Source organism: Carcharodon carcharias, chromosome 33 (assembly GCF_017639515.1).
Source record: "Carcharodon carcharias isolate sCarCar2 chromosome 33, sCarCar2.pri, whole genome shotgun sequence".
NCBI classification, from domain to species: Eukaryota; Metazoa; Chordata; class Chondrichthyes; order Lamniformes; family Lamnidae; genus Carcharodon; species Carcharodon carcharias.
This window is the reverse complement of record NC_054499.1, coordinates 4,988,680-5,008,637: the sequence shown is the minus strand read 5'-3', so window position 1 is coordinate 5,008,637 and position 19,958 is coordinate 4,988,680. Positions and strand designations below refer to the sequence as shown.

General features: G+C 54.5%; 1 protein-coding gene across 1 annotated transcript in view; it reads left to right on the top strand.

The window, feature by feature from the left end:
• The window catches only part of LOC121272210 (probable cation-transporting ATPase 13A3), a 76,961-nt gene that overhangs the window by 12,708 nt on the left and 44,295 nt on the right, over nt 1–19,958 (top strand). The window contains exons 10-17 of the mRNA XM_041178737.1: nt 1,261–1,434; nt 3,006–3,163; nt 3,284–3,472; nt 5,673–5,734; nt 8,284–8,440; nt 14,040–14,202; nt 15,915–16,035; nt 17,518–17,642. Coding sequence (XP_041034671.1) covers nt 1,261–1,434; nt 3,006–3,163; nt 3,284–3,472; nt 5,673–5,734; nt 8,284–8,440; nt 14,040–14,202; nt 15,915–16,035; nt 17,518–17,642 — 1,149 coding nt within the window. The remainder of the gene's footprint in view (nt 1–1,260; nt 1,435–3,005; nt 3,164–3,283; nt 3,473–5,672; nt 5,735–8,283; nt 8,441–14,039; nt 14,203–15,914; nt 16,036–17,517; nt 17,643–19,958) is intronic.

Below are 19,958 nucleotides of genomic sequence, written 5' to 3'. Positions count from 1 at the left end.
CTGGGTTTAGCCAAGCAGAATGCTTACAGCGCAGCAGGAGGCCATTTGGCCCTTCTTGCCCAATGCTGGCCCACGCTCACTGTCTCAGCTGCTCCCACTCCTCTCCCTGCAAACCTTTTTGCTTCACAACCAACTTTCTCTATTTTGAAAAATTCCCATCCGCGTTCGCAAATCTGTCCATGGCCCCGCTCCCCTCCCTGTCTCTGTAACCTCCCCCAGCTCCTCAACGCTCCAGGATCTCTGCCCTCCTCCAAATCCGGCTGATTGCCGTCGCCCCACCACTGGCGGCTGTGCCTTCAGCCGCCTGGGCCTCAGACTCTGGAATTCCCTCCTTAAGCCTCTCCTGCTCTCCCCCTTTAAGGCGCTTCTTAACACCCGCCTCTTTGACCACCTGCCCTAATATCACTTAATGTGACTCAATGTCAAATTCTGTCCGATAACACTCCTGCGAATCACTGTGGGGCATTTTACTGCACTAAAGGTGCGATATAAATGCAAGTTGTCGTGTGTATGTATGCGAGGCCAACCATTTCCCACGGCTATAGAGCAGCTTGCTACGTTTCAAAGACAGTTTGGGGTCAGCTGCATCATTGTGGGCGTGGAGTCACATGTAGGCCAGATCGGCAGATTCCCTTCCCTCAAAAACCAAGTGGATTTTTACAACAATCCGCAAGTTTTTTGTTTGTTCGTTCCCGGGATGTGGGCTTCGCTGGGCTAAGCCAGCATTTATTGCCCATCCCTAATTGCCCCTTGAGAAGGTGGTGGTGAGCTGCCTTCTTGAACCACTGCAGTCCATGTGGTGTAGGTACACCCACAGCACTGTTAGGGAGGGAGTTCCAGGATTTTGACCCGGCGACAGCGAAGGAACGGCCGATATATTTCCAAGTCAGGATGGTGAGTGACTTGGAGGGGAACTTCCAGGTGATGGTGTTCCCCATGTGTCTGCTGCCCTTGTCCTTCTAGATGGTAGAGGCCGTGGGTTTGGAAGGTGCTGCCTAAGGAATTGGTGAATCCCTGTAGTGCATCTTGTAGAAACTCACCAGGGCTCCTTGGGCAGCAGTTTCAGGGTCACCGTTACTGAGACCAGATTTTTATTCCTGATTTATTTAATTAATTACATTTACGTTGCCCTCCAGCTGTCAGGGTGAGATTTGAACTCGCGCCTCTGACCTTCTCGTCGAGTAAAATAATCAAAATGTTACCGCGCTCCCTTGTATTGGGGACGCACTGTATTTTGTGTTTCTCTGGATCCTTGTGTAGGAGAGAGTGTGCCTGTGACTAAGACCCCGCTGCCTGATATCTGTGAAGCTGGGAACTACAATGACCCCATCTTTAGGCTGCAGGACTACAAGCGACATGTGCTGTTCTGTGGAACACTGATCATCCAAGTCCGGCCCTACGAGAACTATGTGAAGGCAGTTGTGATTCGCACAGGTAAGGGGCTCGCTCCCACCCCGCCTCGCATTGAGAACAAGCAATAAAACCCCAGGTCGCCCAGGAACTGGGAATGAGCGCGGGGCTCAAAGGGGTTAAATTTCCAAAGACGGGCTAGGCTTGTAATCCCTCGAGTATTGAAAGTCAGCGGGTGCCCTAATCGAGGTGAAATGACGGCTGAAGGCAGGTGTTGGGGCCGGAGATTGGGCTGGCCTGTGACGCACGCGGTAGTCGAATATCTTCCTGACAGTTCAGTGGCTGGTCTCGGATGTCGAGAGCAACCGCCTGGGTGTGGTTCTGGAGAGTGAGTGCAGGGGGGAGTGCACACTGAAGGCACCCGCCGACTGAAATATCAGGCGCTGTTTTATACCCGATCGGGTGGGGCACATACCCGCCCGTGGGATGTAAAATTCTGCCCCTGGAACCAAGAGTCTGGGGATGACCACGAAACCATTGCCGATTGTCATAAAAACCCCCATCTGGTTCACGAATGCTCCTTCAGGGAAGGAAATCTGCCCTCCTCACCCGGTCTGGCCCTACACTTGACTCCAGACCCACTGCCATGGGGTTGACTCTTAAAGGCCCTGTGAACAAGGGCAATTAGGGATGGGCAATAAACGCTGGCCTAGCCAGCGACCCCCACATCCCGTGAACGATTAAGAAAAGACAAGGTGTCCTTTTAGTCTCTTGGCGGTAGAGAACGTGAATCTTTCTGAAAGGAGACACATGTTGTCGAAGCTTTTCATCTTGCACTCATCAGGACAAACGCAAGAGTACCAAATTTCAAATGCTGACCACAATTTATACCGCAGGAGAGCTTCAGCAACACGTCTCTCTTTTCACCGATATTCAAAATATCCTTTCTCAGCAGACTCTTCAAACCTGGAATAAAAGCCAAACTTCTGGCAAAATGTCTTTGAGCTGAGTTGTTAAACCTGTTCAGACGCTGCCGGCCTGCTCAGGCTTCCTTACTGGGGAGCTACGCCAGGTGTCTCTCCCTCACTCTCGCTCTCCCTAACCATAGAACCATAGGAAAGTTACAGCACAGAAGGAGGCCATTCGTCCCAGCTTGTCCCTGCCAGCCCGAGGACACCCAGGTGCCCTTTCTAACCCCACCTCCCTGCACCCGGCCCATAGCCCTGCAGCTTACAGCACTTTAGGTGCAGATCCAGGTACCTTTTTAAAAGAGTTTAAAGTTTCTGCCTCTACCACCAACTTGGGCAGCCAATTCCAGACACCCACTACCCTCTGCGTAAAAAACGTTCTTCCTCATGTCCCCCCCTACACCTTCTGCCACTTATCTTGAATCTATATCCCCTGGGTCTAGAATTCTCCATCAAGGGAAACAATTTTATCCTGTGCATTCTATCTATTCCCCTCATAATTTTGTATGCCTCAATCAAGTCACCTCTCAGCCTTCTTTGTTCTAAGGAGAATAACCCCAACCTATCCAATCTCGTCTCATAGCTACACTTTTCTAACCCTGGCAAACATTCTTGTAAACCTGCTCAGGCCCCTGTCGTTTTCACTCTCTCTCTCTCTCTCTCTCTCTCTTTCCTCCTCCTCGACAGGTTTCCTCACGACTAAAGGCCAGCTGGTCCGCTCCATTCTCTTCCCCAAGCCGGTTGATTTCAAGCTATTCCGTGATGCCCGACGCTTTGTTATCTGCCTGGTTCTGGTGGCTCTCCTGGGTTTTGTTTACACTATCATCATCAGCTCCATTCGAGGGGTGAGTGGCTGGCTATTGGAGGAACGAGGCGGGGTGGTGGGGGGGACCGAGAGGACAGAGTTTCAAAACATGCGGCCCTTGTGACTCAAGCCCTTGTTCCGTGTGTGATGCCACCTACAGGAGCCAATCCCAGAGATCCTTCTCAAAGCCTTTGATGTCATCACCATCGTCGTGCCACCGGCACTGCCTGCTGCGGTGACAGTCGGTGTTGTTTACGCCCAGCGGAGGTTAAAAAGGCAAGGGATCTACTGCATCAGCCCACACCGTATCAACCTGTGTGGCCAGCTGGACCTGGTCTGCTTTGACAAGGTGGGTCTTAATTGTTTTAGATTATCTCGGTGTGCGTCAGTACCTCTGCCTGCCACCCTCCTCCTGGTGAAGGTGACAATGAGGTACTTTCTATTGGCCCGAAAGACGGCACCTCCGACAGTGCGGCACTCCCTCAGTACTGACCCTCTGACAGTGCGGCGCTCCCTCAGAACTGTCCCTCCAACGGTGCGGCACTCCCTCAGTACTGACCCTCCGACAGTGCGGCGCTTCCTCAGTACTGACCCTACGACAGTGCGGCGCTCCCTCAGTACTGACCCTCCGACAGTGCGGCGCTCCCTCAGTACTGACCCTCTGACAGTGCAGCGCTCCCTCAGTACTGACCCTCTGACAGTGCGGCACTCCCTCAGTACTGACTCGCCAACAGTGCGGCACTCCCTCAGTACTGACACTCCGACAGTGCGGCACTCCCTCAGCACTGACCCTCTGACAGTGCGGCACTCCCTCAGCACTGACCCTCCGACAGTGTGGCACTCCCTCAGTACTGACCCTCTGACAGTGCGGCACTCCCTCAGTACTGACCCTCTGACAGTGCGGCGCTCCCTCAGTACTGACCCTCCGACAGTGCGGCGCTCCCTCAGTACTGACCCTCTGACAGTGCAGCGCTCCCTCAGTACTGACCCTCCCACAGTGCGGCACTCCCTCAGTACTGACCCTCCGACAGTGCGGCGCTCCCTCAGTACTGACCCTCTGACAGTGCAGCGCTCCCTCAGTACTGACCCTCCCACAGTGCGGCACTCCCTCAGTACTGACCCTCCGACAGTGCGGCACTCCCTTAGTACTGACCCTCCGACAGTGCGGCACTCCCTCAGTACTGACCCTCTGACAGTGCGGCACTCCCTCAGTACTGACCCTCTGACAGTGCAGTGCTCCCTCAGTACTGACCCTCTGACAGTGCAGTGCTCCCTCAGTGCTGCAGTGGGATTGCCGGCCTAGATTATGTGCTAACAGCTCTGAAGAGGAACTCAAACCTACGACCTACTGACTCAGCGGGGACAGTGCTGCCCCACTGAGCCAGGCGAGCGGTTCCACAACATTTTCCAGTGGTAGTTTTGGGTGGTGGGGGGATGTGTGGGGGGTGTGAGTATTGCTGGCCCCACAAAAGGATGTATAAACTTTCCCTGAATGGGTCTTTCTGACCAGTCTTCACACAGTGGGAATGCGACATACTGGAGTTAAAATTGCAGTCATGTCCCAGTGACAACACTGGAGCCAGTGACCTCATGGAATCCCGTGACCTCATGGGACCCAGTGATGTCATGGAACCCAGTGACCTCACAGGACCGAGCGACCTCATGGGACTCTGTGACCTCATGGGACTCTGTGACCTTATGGGACCCAGCAACATCATGTGACTCAGTGACCTCATGGGACCCAGCAACCTCATGGGACCCAGTGACATCATGGGACCCAGCGACATCTTAGGACCCAGTGACCTCATGGGACCCAGCGACATCATGGGACCCAGTGACCTCATGGGACCCAGCGACATCATGGGACCCAGTGACATCATGGGACCCAGTAACCTCATGTGACCCAGTGACCTCTTGAGACCCAGTGACATCATGGGACCCAGTGACCTCATGTGACTCAGTGACCTCATGGGACCCAGCAACCTCATGGGACCCAGTGACATCATGGGACCCAGTGACCTCATGTGACCCAGTGACCTCATGGGACCCAGTGACCTCATGGGACCCAGTGACATCATGGGACCCAGTGACCTCATGCGACCCAGTGACCTCATGGGACCCAGTGACATCATGGGACCCAGTGACCTCATGGGACTCAGTGATATCATGGGACCCAGTGACCTCATGGGATCCAGTGACCTCATGGGACCTAGTGACCTCATGGGACCCAGTGACATCATGGGACCCAATTACATCATTGGACCCAGTGACATCATTAGCCCCATTGACATCATTGGCCCCAATCTCACCCTTATTTCCAATGACATCATTGGTCCTTGATTTGTACATTTGAGTTTGGACGCTGGTAGGCTTGGGCAGGCTGTTTAGGTGCCTGTCCAGAAGTGCTGGCAATAATCGGGATCACCCCGATCCTGGTGGAATGTTAGCCTTTAAGGCATTCAGTAGTTTTTAACAGAGCACCCGTGTGCGGGTGGGTTACAAAATCTGCCGATGCTCAAAGCAATTTCTGTTTCTTTGTCCCGTTAAAGACTGGCACCTTGACGGAAAACGGAATGGATTTATATGGAGTGGTTCGAGCTAAGAATAAAAAGTGAGTATGTTGCAAAAGTCGCCTGAGCTCAGCGAGGCTGCCCGTGGACTCTCCCACTCCGTCTAGAGCCAGATCAGGTATCCCGGTGACCCAGAGCCATTGGGAGGATTCAGGACTGGGTAAATTCAGAAGCAGTCAGAGAATGGTCAAGGATGTCAAATGGAGAAGTGATGGGGGGTAAAGACAAGCAGAGAGAGTCAGGAGGGGACGGAGAGAGTAATAAGGATTTAATGGGTGACTAAGTCAGTGACTGAGATAATTAGGGAAAGTTAAAGCTAAAGACACTATACCTGAACATGCAAACATTCACAGTGAGATAGCCAATTAAAAACACAGATTAAAAATTAAAATAAAAGCAAAATACTGCAGATGCCTGGAAATCTGAAATAAAAACTGAAAGTGCTGTACAAACTCAGCCGATCTGGCAGACTCTGTGGACAGAGGAACAGAGTTAATGTTTCGAGTCCAAAATGTCGTCTCCAGAACCAAAGGAAGGTAGACGTGACGGGGTTTTATCCTGTGGAAAGGGGGAAGGGGAAAGAGGAGCAAAAGGGAAGGTCTGGGATAGGGTAGAGGACGAGAGAGACTAAATGGTAAAGATGTCATGGGACAAAAGGCAAAGGGTTTTGGTTGTAGTAAAGAAACAAAAACATTGGCCCAGAGTGAGTGTGAATGGCAGGATTATGAACAGCTCTGCTCGAAAGCTAAAACCATGAAAAGCAAGATTCAGATTGGCACATGGTTAAAGAAAAAGAAGAAATTAATTGGTGTGATCTGAGGGGAATTGCGGAAACAAGGTTGCAAAGTGATCAAGGTTGCAAAGTGACCAGGGTTGCAAAGTGACCAAGGTTGAGAACTAAATATTCCAGGATCCTTGACTTTTAGAAAGGGGAGGTAACTGGGAAGGAAGGAGGAATAGCCCTGGTCAGGAAGGCTGGGATAAAGACAATCGAGAGGAAGATTCTGAGCTCAGAAAATCAGGGTGGCGGAAGCAGGGATGATCTAGGATTTCACGAGGAAATTGGATGGGCACGTGAGGGAAGTAAACTCACAGGGCTACAGAGATGGAGCTGGGGAATGGGCCTGACTGGATTGCTCTACAGAGGGCTGGCATGGACACAATGGGCTGAATGGCCTCCTATTGTGCCATAATGATTCTATAAGTTGAATCAGTTTGGTTGGAGAACACTAGGGGGCGGGAGGCAGTGAGAATAGATTTATTCAACTGTTACATCCAATCAAGATTAAGACTGACAGTTGTTTTGGAAATGAGGGATAGGGGAATAGGGCGGGAAAGTGGAATCAATGTATCTGATTGAATGGGGTAGCAGGCTTGAGGGCCAAATGGCCTACTCCTGCTCGTATTTCTTATGTTGTTAATATCCACCTGTTCCCCAATCAACATGTCCCTATAAACAGAGTCTACTGCTGGACCCATCCCCTATAGACAGAGTCTATTGCTGGACATGTCCCCTATAGACAGAGTCTGCTGCTGGACATGTCCCCTATAGACAGAGTCTGCTGCTGGACATGTCCCCTATAAACAGAGTCTACTGCTGGACCCATCCCCTATAGACAGAGTCTGCTGCTGGACATGTCCCCTATAAACAGAGTCTACTGCTGGACCCATCCCCTATAGACAGAGTCTATTGCTGGACATGTCCCCTATAGACAGAGTCTACTGTTGGACATGTCCCCTACAGAGAGAGTCTGCTGCTGGACATGTCCCCTATAGACAGAGTCTGCTGCTGGACATGTCCCCTATAGACAGAGTCTGCTGCTGGACATGTCCCCTATAGACAGAGTCTGCTGCTGGACATGTCCCCTATAGACAGAGTCTGTTGCTGGACATGTCCCCTATAGACAGAGTCTGCTGCTGGACATGTCCCCTATAGACAGAGTCTGCTGCTGGACATGTCCCCTATAGACAGAGTCTATTGCTGGACATGTCCCCTGTAGACAGAGTCTGCTGCTGGACATGTCCCCTATAGACAGAGTCTATTGCTGGACATGTCCCCTGTAGACAGAGTCTATTGCTGGACATGTCCCCTGTAGACAGAGTCTGCTGCTGGACATGTCCCCTATAGACAGAGCCTATTGCTGGACATGTCCCCTACAGAGAGAGTCTGCTGCTGGACATGTCCCCTATAGGGAAAGTCCACTGATGGACACGTTCCCTATAAAGAGGGTCTATAGCTGGACATGCCCCCTGTAGAGAGAGCCCACTGCTGGACATCTTCCTATAAACAGAGTCTACTGATGGACCTGTACCCTATAGACAGAGTCTACTGCTGGACAGGTCCCCTGTAGAGAGAGTCCACTGATGGACACGTTCCCTATAAAGAGGGTCTATAGCTGGACAGGTCCCCTGTAGAGAGAGTCCACTGATGGACACGTTCCCTATAAAGAGGGTCTATAGCTGGACAGGTCCCCTGTAGAGAGAGTCCACTGATGGACATCTCCCTATAAACAGAGTCCCCTGGTGGACAGGTCCCCTGTAAACAGTCCCTACTTCAGTTTAACGTATCTGTTTGTTTCCGAATTCTCAGCTTCATTTACAGTAATGACGATCTGAAGATGCAAGTCTTCAACGAGGATGAGGTGCTGGCTGCCATGGCAACCTGTCATTCCCTGACCCTCGCCTCCTCCGAGACCACGCTGCAGGGAGATCCACTGGATTTGACCATATTCCGAGCGACCAACTGGGTGCGTACTGCCTTCCAACCGATAACCGGGGCTGGGGAAGGACCCCCCGCCTGATCACGGGCGTCTGGCGCGGTGCCTGAACCCGGGAGCGTGGGGGTGGGGAGGGGGGGGGCATTACCCACGAGCCTCCCTGGCATGGGGTGGCGTGGATCTTCCCGGAATGTGGGCTGCGGAACGCTGGGAACAGGCGGGAGAGGAAAGACCGGAGGAGTGAGGGAATCTGAGGAATGGAGTGGAGGGCGTGAAGAGAGGGTTAAGCGAGGAGTTTAGGAGAGAGGGAGGGTGGTGGGGTTTGGGGGGACTGGGGCTCAAGCAGGGAGGGAGGGAGGGGATAGAGAGGGAGGCAGGGATGGGGACCGGCGGTCCTGCAGAGTCGGAGACAGCAGCAGCAACGGGGTGAGTGAGAGTGGCCGTAAAGGAGAAAGGAGGAGAAAGCTGAGGAGCTAGCCGCAAGTAAATAGTGAGAGTTCCCATCAGGAGGGAGTGAGGGAGGTGAGGATCTAACGCCTGGGAACCAGGATTTCTCACTGAAAGGGGGAAGGCGGACAGTTGAACAGAGGGCTATTCGGTCATGGGAGTCTTCACTGGAGGGGGGGCCATTGAAGTACAGACTGGGACATCCGTTATATAAAATAATGAAGAAAGACTTGCAATTCTCCAGCGCCTTTCGCAACCATGGGGACGTCTCAACATGATAGGCAGCCAGTGAAAGGCTTTTGGAAATGTAGTCACCCTTGTACTGGCGGAAATGCGGTACTTTGTGCGCAGCTCCCACACACAGCAACATGACAATGGCCACCTCACCTGTCTGACTGATGCTGGTTGAGGGATTAAATATTGGTTACAATGCACCAGGGAGAAGGCCCACCACGCCCCCTCCCCACCACACCCTCCCCGACACCCCCCCACCCCGACACCCCCCACCCCGACACCCCCCTCCCCGACACCCCCCTCCCTAACACCCCCCTCCCTGACACCCCTCTCCCCGACACCCCCCTCCCTGACACCCCCCTCCCCGACACCCCCCTCCCCGACACCCCCCACCCCGACACCCCCCTCCCCGACACCCCCCCTCCCCACCGCACCCTCCCCGACACCCCCCTCCCCGACACCCCCCCACCCCGACACCCTACTCCCCGGCACCCCCCTCCCCACCACACCCTCCCCGACACCCCCCTCCCCACCGCACCCTCCCCGACACCCCCACCACCCCGACACCCCCCCTCCCCGACACCCCCCCACCCCGACACCCCCCTCCCTAACACCCCCCTCCCTGACACCCCCCTCCCCACCGCACCCTCCCCGACACCCCCCCACCCCGACACCCCCCACCCCGACACCCCCCACCCCGACACCCTACTCCCCGGCACCCCCCTCCCTGACACCCCCCCTCCCCACCACACCCTCCCCGACACCCCCCCACCCCGACACCCCCCTCCCTGACACCCCCCTCCCTGACACCCCCCTCCCCGACACCCCCCCACCCCGACACCCCCCTCCCCGGCACCCCCCTCCCCACCACACCCTCCCCGACACCCCCCTCCCCGACACCCCCCTCCCCACCGCACCCTCCCCGACACCCCCCTCCCTGACACCCCCACTCCCCGGCACCCCCCTCCCCGACACCCCCCCACCCCGACACCCCCCTCCCCGACACCCCCCTCCCCACCGCACCCTCCCCACCACGCCCCCTCCCCACCACACCCTCCCCGACACCCCCCTCCCCACCACGCCCCCTCCCCACCACCCCCCTCCCCGACACCCCCCTCCCCACCACGCCCCCTCCCCACCACACCCTCCCCGACACCCCCCCACCCCGACACCCCCCCCACCCCGACACCCCCCTCCCCGACACCCCCCTCCCCGACACCCCCCTCCCTGACACCCCCCTCCCTGACACCCCCCTCCCCACCGCACCCTCCCCGACACCCCCCCACCCCGACACCCTACTCCCCACCACCCCCCTCCCCGACACCCCCCTCCCTGACACCCCCCTCCCTGACACCCCCCTCCCCACCACCCCCCTCCCCGACACCCCCCTCCCTGACACCCCCCTCCCTGACACCCCCCTCCCTGACACCCCCCTCCCCACCGCACCCTCCCCGACACCCCCCTCCCCGACACCCCCCTCCCTGACACCCCCCTCCCTGACACCCCCCCTCCCCACCGCACCCTCCCCGACACCCCCCTCCCCGACACCCCCCACCCCGACACCCCCCTCCCTGACACCCCCCCTCCCCACCGCACCCTCCCCGACACCCCCCTCCCCGACACCCCCCTCCCCGACACCCCCCTCCCTGACACCCCCCTCCCCACCACCCCCCTCCCCGACACCCCCCTCCCCACCACCCCCCTCCCCACCACACCCTCCCCGACACCCCCCCACCCCGACACCCTACTCCCCACCACCCCCCTCCCCGACACCCCCCCACCCCGACACCCTACTCCCCACCACCCCCCTCCCCGACACCCCCCTCCCCGACACCCCCCTCCCCGACACCCCCCTCCCCGACACCCCCCTCCCTGACACCCCCCCACCCCGACACCCTACTCCCCGGCACCCCCCACCCCGACACCCTACTCCCCGGCACCCCCCTCCCTGACACCCCCCCTCCCCACCACACCCTCCCCGACACCCCCCCACCCCGACACCCCCCTCCCCGACACCCCCCTCCCCGACACCCCCCTCCCTGACACCCCCCTCCCTGACACCCCCCTCCCTGACACCCCCCTCCCCGACACCCCCCTCCCCACCACCCCCCTCCCTGACACCCCCCCTTCCCACCGCACCTTCCCCGACACCCCCCCACCCCGACACCCCCCCTCCCCGACACCCCCCCTTCCCACCGCACCTTCCCCGACACCCCCCCACCCCGACACCCCCCTCCCCGACACCCCCCTCCCCACCACCCCCCTCCCTGACACCCCCCTCCCCACCACCCCCCTCCCCACCACACCCTCCCCGACACCCCCCCACCTCGACACCCTACTCCCCGGCACCACCCCCTCCCCACCACCCCCCTCCCTGACACCCCCCCTTCCCACCACCACCCTCCCCACCACACCCTCCCCGACACCCCCCCACCCCGACACCCCCCTCCCTGACACCCCCCCTCCCCACCGCACCCACCCCGACACCCCCCCTTCCCAGCACCACCCTCCCCGGGACCCCCCTCCCCGGCACCCCCCTCCCCACCACCCCCCTCCCTGACACCCACCGCCCCACCTCCCCCCTCTCCACCACGCCCCTCCCCGGCACCCCCCTCCCCACTACCCCCCTCCCCGGCACCCACTCCCCGACACCCCCCCTCCCCGGCACCTCCCTGCCCCGCTATTCTTCAAAATACTGTTCATGGGATCTTTTACAGCCACATCAGCAGACAGGACCTCAGTTTAACGGCTCATCTGAAAGACGGAACCTCTGACGGTGCAGCACTCCCTCAATACTGACCCTCTGACAGTGCGGCGCTCCCTCAGTACTCACCCTTCGACAGTGTGGCACTCCCTCAGCACTGACCCTATGACAGTGCAGCACTCCCTCAGTACTGACCCTCTGACAGTGCAGCACTCCCTCAGTACTGACCCTCTGACAGTGTGGCACTCCCTCAGTACTCACCCTTCGACAGTGCGGCACTCCCTCAGTACTGACCCTCCAACAATGCAGCACTTCCTTAGTACTGACCCTCCGACAGTGCAGCACTCCCTCATTAGTGACCCTCCGACAGTGCGGCACTCCCTCAGTACTGACCCTCTGACAGTGCTGCACTCCCTCAGTACTGACCCCCTGACAGTGCGGCTCACCCTCAGTACTGACCCTCTGACAGTGCAGCACTCCCTCAGTACTGACCCTCCGACAGTGCGGCTCACCCTCAGTACTGCACTGGGAGTGTCAGCTTTGGATTTCTTTTTGTTCCCAAGCCCTGGAGTGGGACTTGAGCCTGGCATCTTGTGATTCAGAGTCGGGTATGCGGCCGACTGCGCCAGGGCTGAGACAGATTGGAAATAGATCAAAGTGCCAGTCAGTAATGGGATGCCACTGAATGGTCTCCCTCTGTATTGGAATCTATACCAGGTTATAACGGACTCTCCTTGTTCGAGTCCTAGATCAGGAAGTGGGTTTGAAATGTTGACACTGAGTTTGGGAGGATGTTCCTGACTCCGAGCCCACTGCCCAGTGCCTGGCCTCTCTCTTTGGTCCTGGTCAGTCTGGGCCAGCCAGGTTTGGCATCTGAAAACCCAAGTGCAGGTCCACCCTGACCTGGTCTCCAAGTTCAAAGGTCAGAGTTCAAATCAGAGTGACCACTTGGAGTGAGCAGCCTACTGGTGTGATGGCCCCCTCCCCTACCCTGGTGGTCACAGGGTCTCTGTGGGGGGAGGATACTGAATGTGAGGGTCTGTGGAGGGAGGACACTGAATGTGAGGGTCTGTGGAGGGAGGATACTGAATGTGAGGGTCTGTGGAGGGAGGATACTGAATGTGAGGGTCTGTGGGGGGAGGACACTGAATGTGAGGGTCTGTGCACGGAGGGTACTGAATGTGAGGGTCTGTGGAGGGAGGACACTGAATTTGAGTCTCCTCCAGGTTCTTGAGGAGATGGTTTCCCAGGCGAGGAGGCTAAAGAGGACCAATCCACTGATTATTGTTAAACCAACCCAGAACTCCCCCAAGTCCAGTGCGAGCAGTGGGATGGTAAGAGTCTTTTATTCATTAAGCCACCACTATAGCCTTTGTTTCTATCCTCTTTTATCTCTTTCTTTCTCTCTCCCTCCATTGCTGTCTTCCTGTTTTGCTCTTTGTCTCCAGTCTCACTCTGTCTCTTTGTTTCTCTATTTCTGTTTCTGTCTGTCCTCCATTGTCTCTTTATTCTCCCTCTGCCTCTATCACTTTTTCTTTCCCTGTTTGTCCCCCCCTCTCCTTTCTTTCTCTCGCTCTGTCTGTATTCTCTCTCTCCATCTCTCTCTACCTATCTCTGTCCCTGCCTCTCTCTTTCTCCCTGCCCCTCTCTCTCTCGTTCTTTCTGTCTGTATTCTCTCCATCTCACTCTCTCTCTGTCACTGTCTCTCTGTCTCCCTCTCTGTCTGTGTCTCCTCTGATCCTCTGTCTCTTTTTCTTTCCGTCTCTCTCCCTGCCTCTCTCCGTCTCTCTCTCTCCCTATCTTTCTCTCTCTCTCCCTGCCTCTCTTTCTCTCCCCCTTTCCTCTCCCTCTCCATCTCTCCCTGCCCCTCTCTCTCTTTCCCTGCCTCTCTCTCTCTCCCTCCCCTGCATCTCTCTCTCTCACCCGCTGCCTCTCTCTCTCCCCTGCATCTCTCTCGCTCACCCGCTGCCCCTCTCTCTCTCTTCCCCTGCCTCTCTCTCTCTCCCCCTGTCCCTCTCTCTCTCCCGCTGCTCCTCTCTCTCTCTCTCCCCCCCTGCACCTCTCTCTCTCCCGCTGCCCCTCTCTCTATCTCTCCCCCCCGGCACCTCTCTCCCCCTCCCTCTCTCTCCCCCCGCACCTCTCTCTCCCTCTCTCTCTCCCTGCCCCTCTCTCTCTCTCTGTCTCTCTCTCTCTCTCTCCCTGCCTCTCTCTCTGGTGAATACTCCCTCCCCCCCTGTTTTCCAGGTTTGCCGGTTTCGATCAGGAATCGGAATCCTGCGCCAGTTTCCCTTCTCCTCAGCTCTTCAGCGAATGACAGTGATTGCGAAGAATTTGGATGAGCAGAGCCTGGCTGCTTACTGCAAAGGAGCTCCAGAGACAATCGTCAAGCTGTGCACCAAGGAATCAGGTAGGAGCGAGAAACACCACAGTCCATCTCCGTGTGGAACTGGATGAGAGCCGATGTGGGTGTCCCTGGTCACTCAGTGTTCCCAGTGTGGATTCCTGCTCAGGTGGGAACATGTGTTTATTTGGATAATTTTAGACTTTTATACAGAATAATGAGTTTTCTCTGCCTCTCCCTTTACACAGCTCCCCTCTCTACATCCGTACTAGGACTGAAAGGGTTAAATTCCGAGGGCAGGTCACACAGACTAGGCTTGTGTTCCCTCGAGTTTAGAAGATTAAGGGGTGATCCAATCGAGGGGTTTAAGATGATTAAAGGATTCGATAGGATCGATAGAGAGAAACTATTTCCTCTGGTTGGGGAGGTGAGTCCAGAACACGGGGATAGAACCTTCCAGTTGGATCCAGGCTGTTCAGGGGTGATGTCAGGAAGCACTTCCTCACACACAGAGGAGAGCGGGAATCTGGAACCCTCTCCCCCCACTCCCCACAAAAAGTTGAAGATCAACTGGAAATTTCAAAAAAGCTAGGATTGTTAGACTTTTGTTGGTTAAGGAGATTGGGAGTTACAGAACCAGGGAAGGTAGATAGAGTTAAAATTCATAGACTCATAGATGTCTACAGCACAGAAAGAGGCCATTCGGCCCATCATGTCTGTGCCAGTCAACAAAGATCTGACTACACTAATCCCATTTTCCAGCGTTTGACCCGTGGCCCTGGAGGCTATGGCAACACAAGTGAATATCTAAATACTTCTTAAATGTTACAAGAGTTTCTGACTCAAACCACCCTTTCAGACAGTGAGTTCCAGAATCCCACCACCCTCTGGGTGAAAAAATCTCTCAACTCCCCTCTTAGCCTTCTACCTCTTACCTTAAATCTATGCCTCCTGGTTATTGATCCCTCTACTAATGGAAAAAGTGCCTTCCTATCCACCCTGTCTATGCCCCTCAATCTTATATACACCTTTATCAGGTCCCTCTCAACCTTCACTGCTCCAAGGAAAACAACCCCAGCCTATCCAATCTTTCCTCATAGCTCAGGCCCTCCAGCCCAGGCAACATCCTGGTGAATCTCCTCTGCACCCTCTCCAGTGCAACCACATCTTTCCTATAATGTGGTGACCACAACTGCACGCAGTACTCCAGTTGTGGCCTAACCAGCATTTTATGCAGTTCCAGCATAACCTCCCTGCTCTTGTATTCTATGCCTCGGCTAATAAAGGCAAGTATCCCATATGCCTTCTTAACCAGCTTACCTACCTGTCCTGCTACCTTCAGGGATCTGTGGATATGCACACCAAGGTTCCTCTGATCTTCAGTACTTTCCAGGGTCCTATCATTTATAGTATAATCCTTTGCCTTGTTAGTCCTCCCCAAGCGCATTAGCTCAGATCAACCATAATCGAATTGGATAGCAGAATGAGTGTGAGGGACTGAATGGTCTCTTCCTGTTCCTGCACTCCTCCCATTCACCACTTATTGCTCCCCTCTCTCTGTCTCTCTCATCGTCTGCCCTCTTCCTCCGTCTCCTCCCTCTTCTTCTATCTCTCTGCAATCCCGCACCCCTCTTTCTCTCTCTGCGTCTTTTTCTCCCTCGGTCATTTTTTTTCTCTTCCCCCCTCTTTCCCGTTTCCTTTCTCCACCCCCCCACTCCTCCGCTGGCCCCTGTGGTCTCCTGGGTGGATTACTGACAGCCGTGTGTTTTCCCGTGCAGTTCCTGACGATTTTCTGGAGGTGATGGAGAGTTTCACCCAGTGCGGATACCGGGTCATCGGGCTGGCCTTTCGGGAATTCAAAGGCTCGCTGAAGGAATCGGACATCAAGAACGTGAACAGGTCAGTGCAGCCGAGGAGAATCCCCGTCAAGCGACCGCGATTCACCGGGCAGGATTTTCAGGTCATCGGGCTTGGGGGGGAGGGGGGGTGGGGGTGGGGTTCCCAGGAGCAGCCGGGGAACCTGAAGTCAGGGAGCTGGAGGGTTTTAAAATCGAAAATAAAGATTTGGAAATTCTGCAATAAATGTCCCCACAGGCGATTCACACTCACTTGAATAACAAAAATTATGTCAAAACAGACAGAGAGAGCCAGACAGAGAGAGACAGACAGAGAGAGTGTGACAGGAAGGGAAAGCACATACAAACATTAAAAAAAACAGCAGCATATAAGGTCAAAGGAGGAAAAATGGTACAAAGGCAAAATTAATGGCTATTTATTTAAATGCATGTAGTATTCGGAACAAATTAAATTAATTAACGGCACAAATTGAGGTTAATGGGTTTGATCTTCGGGCCATTGCGGAGACGTGGTTACAAGGAGAGCAAAGCCGGGAATTAAATATCCAGGGGTGTGTGACTTTTCAGAAGGACTGGCAGGAAGGAAAGGGTGGTGGGGTAGCTTTGTTAGTACGAGACGGAATAAGTACAATAGCAAGAAAGGATCTTGGATTGGAAGAATCCACATGGGTGGAGGTAGGAAATAACAAGAGGAAGAAGATACTGGTGGGAGCAGTCTATAGACCCCCTATTTGTAGCTATACTGTAGGACAGAGAATAAATCAGGAGGTACTGAGGGCCTGTAAAAAAAGCAGGGCATAAATCATGGGTGACTTTAATCTTCATTTAAATTGGGAAAATCAAATTGGCAGAGGTAGCCATGAGCAAGAATTCACAGAGTATATTTGGGACAGTTTCCTAGAACGGTATGTTGTGGATCTGGCAATGTGTAATGAGCATGGTTAATAAATTATCTCAGAGTAAAAGATACTCTAGGAAACAGTGACCATAACATGGTAGAATTTAGCATCCAGTTTGGGAGTGAGAAACTTGGGCCAGAAACAACTGTGCTAAACTTAAATAAGGGTATTTACAAAGGAACGAGGACAGATTTGGCTGGAGTGGACTGGGAAAGGAGTTTAGTAGAAAAGATAGTTGATGGAACAATGGCAGATGTTTAAGAGAATAGTTCATGACTCACAGCAGAGATACATCCCAGTGAGGAAGAAGGATTCTAGGAAGAGGATAAAACAATCATGGTTAACCCAGGAAGTTAAGGATAGTGTCAACTTGAAAGAAAAAACATACAATGTGGAAAAAATTGAGTAGTAAGCCGGAGTTTAAACCCAAGGTCAGTCACGATGATTTTGAGCGGCGGAGCAGGTTCGATGGGCTGGTTAGTCTAGTCCTGCTCCTATTTCTTGTGTTCTGGTGTGAACAGGCACTGAGAGACTGGAGGGTGACTGTCCCTGCAGGACCCTCCCTTCATCTCAGTGTCACATCTGGAGAGGCGTGATGAGAAACTGGCTGGTGTGTCTTCTTTCAGGGAGTTTGTGGAACAGAACATGACCTTCACCGGCCTGGTGATCCTCGAGAACAAGCTGAAGAAAGTCACCTCGATGGTTTTCAGTGAACTGCTGAAAGCTGAGATCCGCATTGTAATGATCACAGGTAACAGGACAGGTAGACTGGCTCTGATCACAGGTAACAGGACAAGCAGACTGGCTCTGATCACAGGTAACAGGACAGAAAGGCTGGCTCTGATCACAGGTAACAGGACAGGTAGACTGGCTCTGATCACAGGTAACAGGACAGGCAGACTGGCTCTGATCACAGGTAACAGGACAAGCAGACTGGCTCTGATCACAGGTAACAGGACAGAAAGGCTGGCTCTGATCACAGGTAACAGGATAAACAGACTGGCTCTGATCACAGGTAACAGGTCAAGCAGACTGGCTCTGATCACAGGTAACAGGACAAGCAGACTGGCTCTGATCACAGGTAACAGGACAGAAAGGCTGGCTCTGATCACAGGGAACAAGACAGAAAGGCTGGCTCTGATCACAGGTAACAGGACAGAAAGGCTGGCTCTGATCACAGGTAACAGGACAGAAAGGCTGGCTCTGATCACAGGTAACAGGACAGAAAGGCTGGCTCTGATCACAGGTAACAGGACAGAAAGGCTGGCTCTGATCACAGGTAACAGGACAGAAAGGCTGGCTCTAATCACAGGTAACAGGACAGAAAGGCTGGCTCTGATCACAGGTAACAGGACAGAAAGGCTGGCTCTGATCACAGGGAACAAGACAGAAAGGCTGGCTCTGATCACAGGTAACAGGACAGAAAGGCTGGCTCTGATCACAGGTAACAGGACAGAAAGGCTGGCTCTGATCACAGGTAACAGGACAGAAAGGCTGGCTCTGATCATAGGTAACAGGATAAACAGACTGGCTCTGATCACAGGTAACAGGACAAGCAGACTGGCTCTGATCACAGGTAACAGGACAGAAAGGCTGGCTCTGATCACAGGTAACAGGACAGGCAGACTGGCTCTGATCACAGGTAACAGGACAAGCAGACTGGCTCTGATCACAGGTAACAGGACAGAGAGGCTGGCTCTGATCACAGGTAACAGGACAGAAAAGCTGATTCTGATCACAGGTAACAGGACAAGCAGACTGGCTCTGATCACAGGTAACAGGATAGACAGACTGGCTCTGATCACAGGGAACAGGACAGACAGACTGATTCTGATCACAGGTAACAGGACAGGCAGACTGGCTCTGATCACAGGGAACAGGACAGACAGATTGGCTCTGATCACAGGTAACAGGACAGACAGACTGACTCTGATCACAGGTAACAGGACAGAAAAGCTGATTCTGATCACAGGGAACAGGACAGACAGACTGGCTCTGATCACAGGTAACAGGACAGACAGACTGGTTCTGATCACAGGTAACAGGACAGAAAAGCTGATTCTGATCACAGGGAACAGGACAGGCAGACTGACTCTGATCACAGGTTACAGGACAAGCAGACTGGCTCTGATCACAGGTAACAGGATAGACAGACTGGCTCTGATCACAGGTAACAGGACAAGCAGACTGGCTCTGATCACAGGTAACAGGACAGAAAGCATGGCTCTGATCACAGGTAACAGGACAGACAGACTGGCTCTGATCACAGGGAACAAGACAGACAGACTGGCTCTGATCACAGGTAACAGGACAAGCAGACTGGCTCTGATCACAGGTAACAGGACAGACAGACTGGCTCTGATCACAGGTAACAGGACAAGCAGACTGGCTCTGATCACAGGTAACAGGACAGAAAGCATGGCTCTGATCACAGGTAACAGGACAGACAGACTGGCTCTGATCACAGGTAACAGGATAAACAGACTGGCTCTGATCACAGGGAACAGGACAGGCAGACTGGCTCTGATCACAGGTAACAGGACAGGCAGACTGGCTCTGATCACAGGTAACAGGACAGACAGACTGGCTCTGATCACAGGTAACAGGACAGGTAGACTGGCTCTGTTCACAGGTAACAGGACAGAAAGGCTGGCTCTGATCACAGGTAACAGGACAGGCAGACTGGCTCTGATCACAGGTAACAGGACAAGCAGACTGGCTCTGATCACAGGTAACAGGACAGAAAGCATGGCTCTGATCACAGGTAACAGGACAAGCAGACTGGCTCTGATCACAGGTAACAGGACAGAAAGCATGGCTCTGATCACAGGTAACAGGACAGGCAGACTGGCTCTGATCACAGGTAACAGGACAGACAGACTGGCTCTGATCACAGGTAACAGGACAGGTAGACTGGCTCTGATCACAGGTAACAGGACAGGCAGACTGGCTCTGATCACAGGTAACAGGACAGAAAAGCTGATTCTGATCACAGGTAACAGGACAGGCAGACTGGCTCTGATCACAGGTAACAGGACAGACAGACTGACTCTGATCACAGGTAACA